Source organism: Amblyomma mixtum, chromosome 9 (genome assembly GCF_055824585.1).
Source record: "Amblyomma mixtum isolate Tamu chromosome 9, ASM5582458v1, whole genome shotgun sequence".
In the NCBI taxonomy this organism is placed as follows: Eukaryota; Metazoa; Arthropoda; class Arachnida; order Ixodida; family Ixodidae; genus Amblyomma; species Amblyomma mixtum.
The window spans coordinates 96,774,085-96,789,740 of record NC_143020.1 but is presented as its reverse complement, the minus strand read 5'-3'; the positions used below and the strand labels follow the sequence as shown (position 1 = coordinate 96,789,740).

General features: G+C 46.5%; 1 protein-coding gene across 1 annotated transcript in view; it reads left to right on the top strand.

Moving 5' to 3' along the window:
• The window catches only part of LOC149330232 (prestin-like), a 33,424-nt gene extending 18,000 nt beyond the window's left edge, over nt 1-15,424 (top strand). Inside the window, exons 9-19 of the mRNA XM_089560847.1 lie at nt 819-896; nt 2,212-2,307; nt 2,914-3,020; nt 7,004-7,073; nt 7,198-7,307; nt 8,877-8,937; nt 9,255-9,455; nt 11,545-11,599; nt 12,889-12,998; nt 14,504-14,576; nt 14,649-15,424. Coding sequence (XP_089416973.1) covers nt 819-896; nt 2,212-2,307; nt 2,914-3,020; nt 7,004-7,073; nt 7,198-7,307; nt 8,877-8,937; nt 9,255-9,455; nt 11,545-11,599; nt 12,889-12,998; nt 14,504-14,576; nt 14,649-14,809 — 1,122 coding nt within the window. The 3' untranslated portion in view covers nt 14,810-15,424. The remainder of the gene's footprint in view (nt 1-818; nt 897-2,211; nt 2,308-2,913; nt 3,021-7,003; nt 7,074-7,197; nt 7,308-8,876; nt 8,938-9,254; nt 9,456-11,544; nt 11,600-12,888; nt 12,999-14,503; nt 14,577-14,648) is intronic.
• The last annotated feature ends 232 nt before the right edge of the window (nt 15,425-15,656 follow it).

The window sequence follows — 15,656 nt, the reverse complement described above, 5'->3', positions numbered from 1 at the left end:
TATATTTAAAAGTTGTGTAAAGTCTTAGGTAAAACACCCTGTATAGCGCGTAGGCGTCACCAACGCCGCTTTGACCGACGCTGCTTTGACGAGGGCCGAAAAAAAATGGCGGATGGCACCGACCACAGTAAGTGATAATGATACCTGCTAAGTTACAAGACTTAATTTTCGAAACCTCTTATTACCTAAACGCTGCGAACTGAAAGCAAGCATTTGTCTCTGCGCACCCTGGAACAAAGTGAAAGATTGGATTGGTTTATAGGGGTTTAGCGTCCCAAAGCGACCCAGGCAGCTGAGGGACGCTGTAGTGAAGGGCTCCGGAAATATCGACCACCTGGGGTTCTTCGACGTGCACTGACATCGCACAGTGCACCGGCCTCTAGAATTTCGCCTCTATCGAAATTCGGCCGCTGCGGCCGGGATCGAACCCGCGTCTTTCGGGCCAGCAGCCGAGCGCCGTAATCACTGATCCACCGCGGCGGGGCTGAAGTGAAAGAGATCTGAAGAGATCGCCTAATAACGAAACCAAACGAAACCAATGTGCATCTTTTTCTAAAGCGACAATGATTTCCTGTCTAAATAAAAATGGAACTGTGCAAGACGAAGGAACTACACGGCCAGCTATATCAATGTGCTCTTTTTTTTCATCACTAAAAAAAAAACTAAGCTTCGCTGAAGCATTAGACCTGTGCTTTTTTAACCTAATCATTACCTATAAAATCGCTTAAGACAGTACACTTAATCGAGAACAGTATAAATACGGACCAAGTATATTATGTTGGCATGTCATCTTATCTAACAGGTGTATTTTCTGCCAGGTCGTCAGCTTCGTCAACTCTGTCATAATCTTCATTGTCATCACGTGCCTCAGTTCCTACTTCGAAAAGCTTCCCGTGGTAAGACTCCTTTGGCTTCACAAAAATTTAACATATCCTGGTTTATAGTCAGTACAAAAGCAATAGGTTTGTCTTGTAGCATAGAAATGGTCCTAATACGTACAAATCGTAATTCAAATAAACCTTGCTCAAAACAGTACAGTAGCATTAACAAATGTATTTAGGTAAAACACAAATCCCGCGCAATCTTGTCCAACATTCTTGGAAAAAAAAATTTGACTATAGGAAAACTAACCTAATGTCATCGAAATATTGAAGGTAGTGGTTCATTATTTCGATGTGTAGCCTTAAAGTTTTTCCATAGCTCGCATCAAGCGGTTAAGGCTGCCCTAGAAAACCAATAGCTTGCAAAAATGCAAATGCGGATCTGCGGATATATTGATTGTTATAGTGCAATATTCCAATATACTAAAAATATTGCGTTCATAAATTTTTTTCCGTTCAAAATGTTTTTGTCCAGAATTGTTGGGTATGATTTGCACAGCGTCACGTTTGCTGCGTCTCAGTCTTTTCGAAAATCTTATGTAAAATTTTAGTTTTATTTTGGCGCCTTGTCAATTCAAGCAGAGCTATACAGGGTGTTTCACCTAAGACTTTCTGCAATTTTTAAAAATAAGCTATTTGAATTAGATGCCCGCTTTTTCTGGCATTGCATTGTCAGTGGTGTAGTACATCATAATGCATCTAAGACGTGCTAACTAGCAGGCTTGTTAACCAATATTTAATAGTTAGCTTTTTAACTATTACAATTGGGCTCCTTAATTATTGAGAGGCATGTAGCCCACCGTAAGTAATGTCCATATCCGTTTTTAGAATTTCGAGAACGCGATTATCCTCGGCGCTGTGGCCCAACAAATTTTGGCTATTTCGACGAGTTAGGTACACTGGAGAGGTTGCTTTGCCTGCAAGCTTCTCAAACCGCATGTATTTTGGCGCGATGTAGGCGAAATTTGTTGGGCCACAGCGCCGAGGATAATCGCGTTCTCGAAATTCTAAAAACGGATATGGACATTACTTACGGTGGGCTACATGCCTCTCAATAATTAAGGAGCCCAACGGTAATAGTTTAAAAGTTAACTATTAAATGTTGGTTAACAAGCCTGCTAGTTAGCACGTCTTAGCTGCATTATGATGTACTACACCACTGACAATGTTATGCCAGAAAAAGCGCGCATCTAATTCAAATAGCTTATTTTTAAAAATTGCAGAAAGTCTTAGGTGATACACCCTGTATAAAGCAAATTAAAAGGAGAGAACGACTTCCTGACAGCTTATACTTTTATGAGCAAAGCCGATTTTTGTTCTTCCTTTACAGGCTATTCTTTGCACGATCATATTTGTTTCACTCAAGAAAGTCTTTCTGCAAGTCAAGGATTTCCAGCGCTTCTGGAAGATTTCGAAGATTGACGGCGTAGGTTGCCTTTACATCTCTAACAGTGTTTAACAATGTTCTAGTCGTTTACACAGTGCATATGTAGTTAAAAACATCGAAGAGCGAAAAGGAATGTCAACCCTGCTTTAATTCTGTCAAACACGGCACTGGCTAACCTTCAGTGACGCTGTAGGAGAGCTGAATATGAGTGCAATGTTAAAAGTGAAAAGTCAAATAACTCGCCCCAAGTATTTTCGTAGAAATAAGTGGCCAGCGAAACTGATCTGTTCGCGCCGCCCAGTCACGGCAATCCAGTCGCGGCACTATTTTATTTCTGCCCCCTCAAGGTCAGGGTCGCCACAGGATTCTCGGTTGAGTTTGACCCCATGAAGTAGTAAAAAAAAATTATAGAAGGTACCGAAGCCACGATCTCCACATGTCTCGCGGTGCTCGGTGAACATGACCTGAGACTAAGAATGCCAACGAAGTCATTTTAGACTCAGTCTGTCGGAATTTAAGGTCGGAATATTAGCCGTTATCTCATATTTTGAGCGAATTTTGTGTACTTGCAAATGGATAGTTCTCAAAAAGAAACCATCACTTTCATATCTGCCATGGATGACAGTGCTCTCTGCTTTCTTGCAGAACATATGGATGGTGTCATTTCTAGCCACCGTGCTGGTGGATGTACAGTTCGGACTCGTCATCGGAATCATCTTCTCATTACTCACGCTGATCTACCAGATCAAAAGGTATGAGCCCAATCACTCTTCAAGCCGTTTTCATCTGAATGCCATTCGGGCTAAAAGACCATGCAACAGTAATGACATGCTGGTATGATGCCATCGGTTGTGACGTTTGCTCAAGGCATACACAGTTTAAAGCATTGCTGAATAGGTTATACTGCGTTAGCATTAGAACAGCCTTGTCGGAAAAATGTGTCCGTCCGTACTTCTGCGGCCTCGGCTGACAGACGGCAAAGTGGAGAGAGGAAAATCTCCTCTCCAATTCAAAGGGAAGGAAGAAAGAGAAAAGATGGGGAAGAGTGGAGAGAGAGTGACTGCGTGTCAACCACTGTGATTGCTAGATTGAATCGGAGAAGTGGAGAGGGGGCACGACGTGTCACATGGTAATTGGCAAACTGAATCACACCATAGACTTGCGCGGTCTGAAACCCGTCAGCGCCAGCGGCTGCTTCGTCCAGGAGAACTCTGCTTACGCATGCTGTTCCTTATCAGCCGGATTGATCGTATAGAATGAAGTTTTTTTTTTCGCTTTGTAGGCGACAAATGCTTGCGTACACTTTCAATATTGACCTTACATTCAGCGAAGGGACTTCATAAACGCATGCTAAAACACAAAGAATGTAGACCCGGCCAATTCATTAGCAGTACCGCGTGAGCGTCGACCAAACTGCTTGCCAGAGCCTTCTCGCGGCGCCGAGCGGTGAAGCCAGCGAGAAAAACCGCGTGCTCACAAGCTTTCTTACACAGCTACTGTCGTCTGCTGGCTCTTCCCACTATCGCTACACAACCCCTGCCACGGTTGCTGAGTGCGCAGATTCTCGGCCGAACCGAGATAGCATAGACAGGTGGCATTGTTCGGCCAGCATTATTCCATGATTGTGCATACGCTAGAAAACGATTAACAAAACAAGACAAATTCTTCGTTTAACGGAAAATAAGGCGCCTCGTTGGATGTTGGTGGACAGTCAGGCACTGTTTATTGAGGCACTTTCTACACCTTGCATGCGATGACGCTTGCGTGCGCTTCAGCGCATGTGCGTGCAAGTGCGCCCTCAGTAGTCAGTAAGCTATGTCCATCAGACTCATCAACTCCAGCCATATGTCGGGGTAGTGAGTCATATAGGGCCGGAACGAGGTCTATGTAGGCTTTGAGCAATTCCCATTCTCCCTTGACGGCTTCCCAGAGCTCGCCGGGAATCGCATTCTTCAGAGGTTGCTCTTCATTACTCCCCAAACAATCTCAATTATGCTGAAGTCGGCTCCTTGAGGCGGCCATGGCAGCGTCATGACGCCGACTTCCTCTAGGTAAGCCTTCACAGATCGGGAAATATGAATAGGGAAAAGCCATGTTGAAGATAAAAAGAAAACCGTCCCTGAAACGGCCATCAAGCATGGGGGGAAAAATCTTGTGCTCAATAATTTCAATATATGCGTCCGAGCAGAAACGTTCGGGAATCAGATAGATGGGCTCGAGTCCTTCCTTGGTGACGACTCCCAAGACTAACACTCCTGTGGCCACTTCCTCTTACGGCCTTGGTATTGTAAGGGTCATACCGATACGAAAGTAAAAACAGCTGGTGTTAATATCTCAGAATAATACCACATTCTTGGTGTAATTTCAAGTCAAAACTTAGTGAAGAAAAAAAGCTGCTCAGTTAATTTCTTGCGATGAAAGTAAGCGTTTTTGCGCATTTGTGAGTAACATTAAACTGAGCGGAAAGTCGAATCTGTGCATTCTTTACAATCACACACAAACCATGCACTGCATACCTTGCACCAGCTGGACGACAGACTCTGCTTTTGGTCCCACTGGGTACAGAATCTTGACTCGTCGGTGAATGCGATTTGATCCCAGTCGTCCACTGTCCCCTGAAGATGCTCGCGCGCAAACCGCAGCCTTTCTGCCTTGCTGCCGGACGAAAGCCATGGCTTTTAGGCCGCGCACCTGTTCGTGAAGCCTGCTTCACGAAGCCGTTTTCGCACACGCTCGTCACTTGGGTCCAAGCCGACAATGCCCTTTACCTGGCCCGCAGTCATGAAGGGATCCGCAGCAGCTATAGCAACGATGGCCATATCTCGCTCTTGGGTTGTCGTGCGTTACCGAATTTGCCGGAGTACGGAATTTTGCGGCTATAGGTAAAAGCTAGCGTCATGCTTTTATCGAACTTTATCAAAGATTTGGCCACCCTGTCGTTCGCTGCTCTTTTTCTTTCCCATGACGCCGCTGTCACCAACCGGGGGTGAGGGCAAGAACGCGGCCGGGGTTGTGTAGCGATAGCGGGAAGAGCCAGCAGACGACAATCGCTGTGTACAAAAACTTGTGAGCACGTGGTTATTCTCGGTGGCTTCACCGCTCCGCGCCGCGATAAGGTGCTGGCAAGCAGTTTGGTCGACGCTCGCGAGGTACTGTTAAAGAATTGGCCGGGTGTACAGGTGCAGTCAAAAGTAAATGGAAGGCGCGACAGCGTGGCAAACCATGTCGCAGCGCTTTCTAACGCCGGCTCTGGAAACTGGCTATCAGCAGACCCTTGTCTCGAGCGTACGGCAATCACTTTCGGCGGCTCGAATGGATGTTAATTGCTTTTCAAATGTGACACCACGGATTTCACGGGCGCTGCCTGCGATGTGTTTGGAGAGCGATTTGCGCCGTTTGAAAATAGCAGCTGGCGCGCGCAACCTCCGGTATGCCCGGCAGCGAGCGGTGCAATAACTGTTGTTGTTGTTGTTGCTCACCTTGTAGTAACTAATCAGTCATGATTTTGCCATCATCGGCGTGACGCGGGGCGTCTTTTATTTTTCCTTGTGCTAAGATTCACATGGTTTATTATGGCTGCTGTCCTGGACACCTAACTCATCCCTTTCGCCCTGGACGGGCCCTTTAAGGATGGCTTTTACTGGCTCCAGCAGGACCACAGCCCCGTCCACAAAGCTAAAGTCGTCCAAGATTTCCTAGAAGAGCGAGGAGTTCGACGGCTGCAATGGGTGCCAAAGAGCGCGGACTTCAACATTATTGAAAATATATGGGGAGTTCTTAAATCCAACTTGGCACGCATGAACCTGGGTGCAACAAGTAAAAAAGAGTTGTGGCTTGCCTTTGCAGGGGAATGGGACCGCATTAAGCAAGACCGCGAATTTCTTCAGTCTCTGTACGATTCTCTGCCCCAGCGCATGGAAGCAGCCATTCGCAGTTTCACACGCTTCTGAACCGCGTTTACTTTTGCACCTTGCATTTTTTTTGTTGCCAAACCAACTAGACATTCTTTCTACGGAGGCAAATAAAGAATCTCATTGTTACATTTGACGCGCTGAGCATGCATTATTACTTAGCCAATTTGTAACATGAGCATTTCGCGTATTTTAACTCGTCATCCGTTGCATAGAACAAATCCACTAAACCAGCATCATGTCCTTTTGAGTATTGTGTGCGCATTATTCGTTATTACATGCGCGAGGGCATATGCGCAACTTACAATAAACGAAATGAAGGCACTAAAAGAAGCGAGGGCTCTTCATCCTTATTTACCGAGCGGACACTGGAGCAGCCATAATAAACCATGTGAATCTTAGCACAATGAAAAATAAAAGACGCCCCGCGTCACGCCGATGATGGCAAAATCATGACTGATTAGTTACTACAAGGTGAGCAACAACAACAACAACAGTTATTGCACCGCTCGCTGCCGGGCATACCGGAGGTTGCGCGCGCCAGCTGCTATTTTCAAACGGCGCAAATCGCTCTCCAAACACATCGCAGGCAGCGCCTGTGAAATCCGTGGTGTCACATTTGAAAAGCAATAAGCATCCATACGAGCCGCCGAAAGTGATTGCCGTACGCTCGAGACAAGGGTCTGCTGATAGCCAGTTTCCAGAGCCGGCGTTAGAAAGCGCTGCGACATGGTTTGCCACGCTGTCGCGCCTTCCATTTACTTTTGACTGCACCTGTACATTGGCCATTTAAGGTTCACAATGTGAGCACTGTTCTCTTTCAGACCAAAGGCTTGCCTGCTGGGCAGTATCCCAAACACTGACTTCTACGTTCCTGTGAAAGACTACGGCGTTGTGAGTGGTCTTCGTGATTTAAAGCGTTGTCCCGCTTCGTCCTCAGAACTAGATTTGTTCATCGCTCCGCGCGGTTTGACAGTAACTTTCGATGTCGCCTGCCCTTTTTTGTTTGCTTTTACAGGCAGCTGAAGTTCCTGGCGTAAAAGTGTTTCACTTCGGAGGACCAATACACTTCGCGAATGCCGATTACTTCCGCTCAGAAGTGTTGAGGAAGCTGAATTTCAACGTCAAGTAAGTTATGTTTCATTATCATATGGAGGCCTAATACTTTGTGACTGCCGTTCGTGGGGCTTCAGCTTGGCTCTTAACCCTAAAGAAATGTACCGATCCTGAAAAGGTGCAATGTATTCCTGACAGAGCCCGAGCTTCCCGCGTGGGTGTAATTCGTTTAGGCTAACAATGAACTTCGTAAAGGTCAGAGTAGGACAGAAGATATGGTTGACACTCATTCAGAGGCTTAGCCTCACAACTTGGCAAAACAGCCAAGCACTAGTTTTTAGTGCTGAGGTGTCTAGTCTATAAATGCACTTCAACATTCGGAAGCTTTAGGAAAAAATCTGAAAGAGATTGTTGTCAACTCACTATGCAGTGCATTGAAGTTCACTTTACTGCTGGCCGACGTTAGTAGAGCCACATTGTTCAAAAGCCAGTGCTCGGAGGTGTTTTCGTTGCTTCCTGTGCGCCTTCGAATAGCCTGTTGAACTTTAGTTCAATATTTCTTCTTCTTTTGTGCAGCGATAGCTGTGTGACGGGATTTCTACGTGATAAAGGGCGTCGGCGTCATATCATATGCGCGTAGCAGAAACAAAAACAACGGCGTCGCTCACATGGTGCCTGAATATACATTGTTGGCCACGTGAAGCCATGATCAGTGATAGACACATGGTACCACGATTGGGCGCTCTCGCAGTCGTGACGTGTGCAGTCACGTGGCATAGGTCACGTGGTCTAGATTCATAGGGACGGCCGGGCAGTGGGACGCTGTAAAGCTGTCGCCATTTTCGTTCCTGAAGGAAAATGAAAAGTCTGCGAGTGTTGGAGCGATGGATTTTAAGGGCACGTTTTCTGCTTCTGTGGCGTCGGCGTAAAACCACGCTACGCTGATTTGACAGAACGCAGTGACGTCACTGCAACGTGCCATGGCAAAGCAGCGCGCTCGGGGGTCCGAACACGGTGATGCCAGTGACAGCATAGTGACGCAAGGCAGCATGGAAGAAGACAAACAGTAGTGCATGAATAAGGCTGTATTCACACTGGCTAACAGCACTGAAACACTGCAATGAAAGCAGAAAAAAAAATTGGCAGTCTTTATTTTTTTTGCATGAGATACCATGGTTAAACAAAAAAAAACTTGAAGGGACGTTCAGATATACTGTGACACGACTTTGGTTATGGATGTCATGGTCATCTGTAAGGGGTTTGGTAAATCATGTATGACTCACTAGCATTTAATAGTCCATATGACAACGAGTCGCGTGCCGTATAATGGGACCAACCAGTTTGTGGCCTATGACAATAGGTTAAGTGACTCATAAGTGATCTCGTGACCGATACCAACGTCACTAACGGTAGTCGCATGATGCCGGTTTCATTCTGCGTGATCGATGTGATCTGCGCTAGCAGGCCTTCAAAAGCCAAGCTGAGGATAAGAACTGTATGAACCCCTGAACAGTTGGCGGCCTCCATAAAAATCACACTAAAAATGGCCGATGAACTTAAAGCAGATCGTTATTTCGGAGTGAAATAATCGATAAATTTACTATACCTTTTTTTTCTTTTTGGTTCCTTTTTATTGAACAGCACCCAGGACAAACCCACGTGGAAGACGCCGAGGAAAACACCAGTTGCCAGCACTGCAAAGGTAATCTATTCTTCACTGCACACTGCTGTAATATGCGTCTGGGGCTTTTCACATTGGAAGCAAAAATTACGCAATGTCATTGCTTGTACACTCTAAACACCAATGCGCCTATATGAGAGTAAAAAAGGAATAAAGTGTCCTCTAGTGCAATCCCTTATTTAAAGGGTGTGCACTGGAGGACAACTTTACTCTCTTTTTCTACTCCTTTCTGCTCAGTGTGTAATGACAGGCTACATCCTGCTTCCTGAACCAAGGCCTACAGCTCTGAGCGGTTCCAGACTGCGTCGTGACATCTTCTTCGCAATTCTTTCCGACAGGCTCGAAATGTGATCAGGATACGCGAGCCCTCCTGCAGTTTCTCGGCCAACGCGGCAGTACAGGCTTTCGAAACGCGACCTACCGAACCGGTGTATATGACTGGCGAGCCAATCGCCGGGGCTGGTCGCCCTTCGTACATTATATTCGACTTCTCTCGGGTCAGCTTCGTGGACGGCACCAGCATAAACACCATGATGGAGGTGAGAGAACATAAGGATGACCTTGGACCTTTCTACTGCAGTCGGACACTACTCAAGAGTGAAGCTGCTTTTCCTTCCAGCCAATGACGTCAGTCGATTCTCCTGACTCTGCTAGCGTGAACATGCATGGAGGAGACTATCCCCGACCATGGAGGGAGCGGACTATCCCCTTTCATCGGCCACTACCTGGATTGTCACCCTAGCAGGCTAATGAGAATCGGGTGACGCCATTGGCTGAAAAGGGTTCTCTTGACGGGGAAAAGCCTTGAGTTGTATCCGGCTATATACATTGTTTCAATTGTCCCCAAAAAGGTCAAACTTCACAAATTTTTGGCCAGTCTGCAAGCGAGCAAAAATGCAGACTTCCTGAAGAATATGTCTTGGGTCTGTTTGGCTGAGCTGTTTTGAGCGGATGTGCTTAAAGTTTTGGGCTAGCACAACGTAGAAGCTGTGTCCCGTCGTTTCTTTTTTTTTTTCTACATCGCTTTCATCTAGAAGGTCATCTGTTCAGCTCAAAAGTGTTTTGGAAGCTTGTTTTATTAAAATAAACATAAAGAAACTTTCGAAGTTTGCAAAGGAAAGCTCGGCGCTTAGAAAACCTTTCCACTGAAAGCCCAGCGTTTGCCGGTGGCTCACACAGCTATAGAAATTAAAATGGTCAGTATTAATGTTTAACAAATGCGTCTCTCAATAACTATAGTGGACGAACCTGAGCCAGCCTCAAGCTGCAGCAAATCCTTTTCCACGAAAGCTGTGGGGTTCTCCTATTCATCATTATTTGCGATAAAATGCATTAGTTCTTTCAGTAGAGCGACCTTCTGCCACTGAGCGGGGAAGACCTGCTTCGAGCGGTGAAGCCCTGTCTTGAACCATATCTAAAACTCACTACCGCAGTGGCAGGCCGGCTTATCCTGTCTCATAAATAACCGATCACGACTTCGTGTTCGTTGTCGGCAACTGAAAATGCATCAGTATGACTCAGTGCACGCGTAAGAAAAGTAGCTTTCCTTTCGTACCCATCGATCGCACGTGCAAAGCATCATGCATTAAGCTACGACGTCACCAAAGGAACACGCAATTGTTTCAGATGTAATTTTATCACCGTGGTGCGAGGCGATAGTAAAAGTGTTATATCGAGTTCTGCAAGGTTCTGCTACGATTGGTTTTGTGGTTTTGTGAGGTTTACCGTCCTCAAGCGATTCAGATTATGAGGGACGCCGTATCGGAGGGCTCCGGATGATTTCAAACATCTGGGATTCTTTACCGTGCACTGATATCGCACAGTACACAGGCCTCAATCATTTTTTTCGCCTCCGTGGAAATGCGACAGCCGCGGCTGGAATCGAACCACGTTTTTTGGGTCAGCCGCCGAGCACCATAACCACCGAGCCACCGCGACGACCTTCTGTTATGGGCATACCGTCATCATCATCAGCCGGACTACGCCCACTGCAGGGCAAATAGCTCTCCCATGTCTACCCAATTAACCCTGTCATTTGCCAGTTTTTTTTTTTTTTTATTCGAGCTGTTTGCCATCAGGCATAATGAAAAAGGAAAGAAAGTTAAAAAAATGAGTGCAAACAAGCCTCGCTTAAAAAGCGGCACAAGTTCGTGATATAGCGATTATCTAGAGTCCACTTGGTATAGTCGTCTGCAACGTCCCATCGCAGGCCAACCTTTCTTAGTAAACGTCGTCTCACAGAAGCTGTAGCCGGGCAAGTCCACAGCAAGTGTTTTTCATCACACTGGTCGGGCGCAGCACCACAATGGGGACACTTGTCTGTCACTTCGTAACGTTTGTCACGCCACCGATGACAGTTGTTGTGCCAGTTGCAGCCACCGTATCCCCGCATACTTCATCTTCTCCTTCTTAATGAGCATACATACCACTGGTCTTTAAAACATTCGTTCAAGCTACCTGGCCCGACCTGTATATGAAAATTTACTTTCATTGCCATAATCTACACCAAAATATATCGATTGTTTATAAGGAGTAGGGTTTCAGGGGCTTAAAGTATGTTTTTGGTGCACCATAAATTTTCTAGTTTTCCCGGCCTACTCATTTCCTTTCTTCTTCCCTCGCACACAGGTTTTCAAGGAATATAGGGACATGGGGATTTCCATTTTCCTCGCAGCATGTTCAGGCAAGTACGCTTCACACGTGTCTTGTTTAGAGCTTCATAAACGCTGTACCAACTACACCTATAGGCGGCTTCAAAAGTCGTTCTGCAAAAACTGTTTGGATGTGACATAAATATGCGTGGTTGAAGACGAGCTGGTTACATTGTTGGGAGACCTGTGCTCCGCTAATTCGGGACAACGAACAGAAATACTGACGAAGTTTTTTTTTGTGTGTGTGTTTGAGGAGAACGGATAAAAAAACGTCGAAAACACGGCTTTAGTAAGAAGTTTTTGCTCCATTGCTCACGTGCTCCCGGTGGCTCTTTGCCAGTGAAGTTTCGAAACATGTGTACTTCTCAACTCTGCGCGGCTGTAGTTGTAACTACAGCCAGCTAAGGAGACTGGCGGCACATCTGTAATGCTCCATGATTGGCGGAGGTGTCACCAAAAACTGTCACGTGACACTGCTAGCCAATGAGAATGTTATCCACGTGCACCGCGGAAGTGGGTGTGGTTTCGGGAATGTGCTCTTTGCGGTCCTAGATCCTGGTGGAACACATGCTTGTAGGCTTTGGAGGGTGTCATTTTATTCAATGTGAGAATGGTGGGAAGGCGGCAGAGTTCACATGCTTAGCGAACGGGATAACTTCTGTGATAGCGCCATAACTTCGCATAAATCCTATGCTATCGCATAGGCGGCTCGTGCAGTTTTTCATCTCTTAACTTCTTGCAAGGTGATTTCGAGACTGTCGTGTGGTGCTGCCAGCGGTTATTTTAGGCCGAAAGTACTACTTGACGGGATCAAACCCAACCAAGAATGTGTTGGGTCCCTAACCTTGAGGGTGCAGAATTAAAATAAACATTACCGCGACTGGGTTTCGAACCCACAGCGGTGCGAACAGATCAGCTTCGCTCGCCATTGCACGAGAGCAGTATGCTACCGCCGCAGCTGATCACGCCTCGTGTTTAACTGCAACACACGCTCGCGCTTTGCATTGCACGTCGTCGTCTTCATTAACTTCCTTCTGCGGGGCAAACAAATCAGATCAGCTTAACCTCGATCAGAGTTTAACCTGAGTATAATATCGTGGCCAGACGTGTCGACGACCCAGCAAAGCAATACCATGAGCCAACCATGCTATATAAACACATTCTTTCGCACGTCTACTCGGTTTAACTACGTTAAAACCCTATCACTTTTTCTCCATTCTTTCAAAAGCAGTGTTGCGAGTGCAGTATAGATTGTTGCGCCCGATGTCTTCAGCGAAATCCTGCTGCCCGTCTCACGGTTCTGGCGTCGCATCTCTTGCAGTGTCTGTGTTCAGGATGCTGAAAAAGGGTGGCGTGCTCGACGTTCTGCCGACGGCCAAGTTCTTCCCAAGTGTGCACGACGCCGTGCTGCACACGCGGCACGATAAAAAGGTTTCGAGCTTTACCTATGTCCTTCCAAAGGCAAATGGCAAGTGCGCGTCGACCGGTACACGCACATGGGGTAGTGTGTGGGTCGCAATATTTACTCTTTCGCAATAACTTATTTTTTTTCGCAGCAAGAAATTGCTTTCCAAGCTGTCTAAGCCACAACCGAGTTTTAGTACTGGATAACTTCTACTTGTACTGACGATTTCATCCGTGTACAGTCGGATATACAACTCAATAACGCAGCGGCTTTTCCCGCCAAAAAAAAACCCTTCCAGTCAATGGCGTCTGTCGATTCTCATGACCAAACGACCAACACCACCAGCTCCTCAAATCTGAAACCGCTGCTTTCTGAGCATGCTTGGCTGGTGCTATGTACCAGACATTTTACCGTGAACCGGACATTCATTCCAGCAGGCATGAAATCATAATACGAACACCACGTTTTACCCCCCACATACAGTGTGATGATGTGATATATTTTGTGTGCTGGGACGTATTCACCTCAAAGAATTTCGCATTCGTTGCCCCACCTGCCGCAAATTTAGTGACAGAGCAGTAAAAGACAATCAATCATTTGACGTCTCCTTTTAACCAAAATACTTCCCTTGTTGTAAATATGCGAACCAATGCCATCTGAGCTATACTGTCTGCCGAGTGTTTGAGCGTAAAAAATCGAAAAGACAAAGCAGGGAGTCGGCATTAGAGTACTCCAAAGACGTGCTCATCGGACGTGTTCTGCGCTTATTAGCTCTGGAAAAAAAAAAAGTGGAGGCGTGAATGGCCAGTGCGCGTGAAAGACGATACCATGTCCTATTTCACATCGAATAAACGAGTTTTACTATAGTCACCTATGACAGACATCACAAGCTGACTGCTTTAGAACATGATGAGAAGTGTTGTGCTTGGCTGTAGGCGGGACAACTGCGGCAGGTGTTGTGTGGTAGCATTGTTTATGTGATTTCATACGTCATACACCACGTCGTATATATCTTACTTCCGTATCTCTATTCGTACTCTGCTGAGCCGAATGATCTTAATTCAGGATGAAGTGTACACCCACATTATGCCTTAAGAGGAAACGCAGTTTCCGCAGCCAATTTGTTACAAGAATGGAATAATTTTGAGATTTTCATAACTTTCACGTGCGATCAAATATGATCTTGTTGCTTCATGTAAATCGCCATGGTGTTCTGCTAACCAATTTTAGCAGGCTGCGCCAGCGCCAAAATTTTTGTAATTTAGGCCTACTGCTCTAAATTGAGGCGTCTGCTCGCGCGTGGTTGCTTGAATAAAAGGAAAACCCTGGAGTACTACCTCCCGCTTTTTTCGCTCTAAGATGGAAGTGTATAGGCGCACCACAAAGGACATTGTGAGTGAGTCTGTTCGCCCAAACATATGGCAGTCTTTTCAAACCAAACACTTAGGAATCGATGTAACTCTCGCTTTAACTGCTTGCATTCGGAATATCAAGGCATTACTGAACTATAACTTCCTTCTTCTTTGCAAAGCAAGTCCACGGCAGAGACGTACTGGTATGGCGAAATGAAACTCGGGCGGCGTTGCTCAGAGGCAAAGGCAAAAGTATGAATCATTTTTGTTGGCTCGAAGATTATCTTTTGATTGGTCTGTTACGTTTTCGCCTTTCTCTTACAGGCTGCCCACAAAGCGACACTGCCAAGCGTGGCCACTTGAAAGACGCTTCTGGCGACCACAACGGCAACGCCATTCTGACTTACGGGCTCGACGGCGTTGGTTCGCGACAACCCACCACCAACGCCCTGTGTTGCTCCGCCAGAGACACTCGTGCATCCTGATGCTCGTCAAGTCGTGTGCAAAAAGAACTGTCAACCTCGGTGAAACATGGGTTATGAACGACCATGGAAAAAGGGAAAGCTCAGAAAGCCCTCACTATCCGAGCTGCTTGCTAAAAAGTGCGCCGGAAGTCACGCGCTTTCGCAAGGACTTCTGGGAGTTTGGCCGACGATACAGCCAATAGTAACGCTGGGCGCAGCGGCGTCGTCTGCTGCATTGTCTGCAGCGCATGCGCAAGCGCGCTGCGACGGCGGCCAAGTGGGGTGGAGGTGGGGGGAGGAGGCTAAATTCACATCCGGCTTCAAAAAAATGTGGCGTAATGGCCTATCCTGAATTGTTTCCTTCCTCCATGTGAACGGCAGAACGGAACGTTGATCACTGTACAAAGCCCTCGTGTGCCTTACACATTACACGACGCCATTTTGGCGCCCAGTGCGGGACCAGCTACTGCAAAGCTACTGCGGGCCCAGTGACTGCAAAGACGCTACGTGGATGTCTGATCAGAAAGATGTTACGTGACTGTGCAAGTGCGCCTGTGTATGAACTTCACCTGAACCGACGGCGGGACACGCGTGCTTGAATTTTGACAAAAACTGAAATTAAGCTGTCACAGTGTGCTGGTGGCTCAGAAGTGTACTGGCAATATGTCAGGAATATAGCGCAGCGGGAATCATGGATTATGTAAGCGACTTAGTTTTTGAGAAAGCTCAATTTGTGTTTTTCATGGATCAAAGTCCCGCGAATAGTTTCGACATAACATTCATAAGTCGCCTTTCCTACGCAATGAAAGTCACTGCTGATGCCAGCACCGCCGCATCTTCATGCGTGACGTCGGTGCATACGGCACAG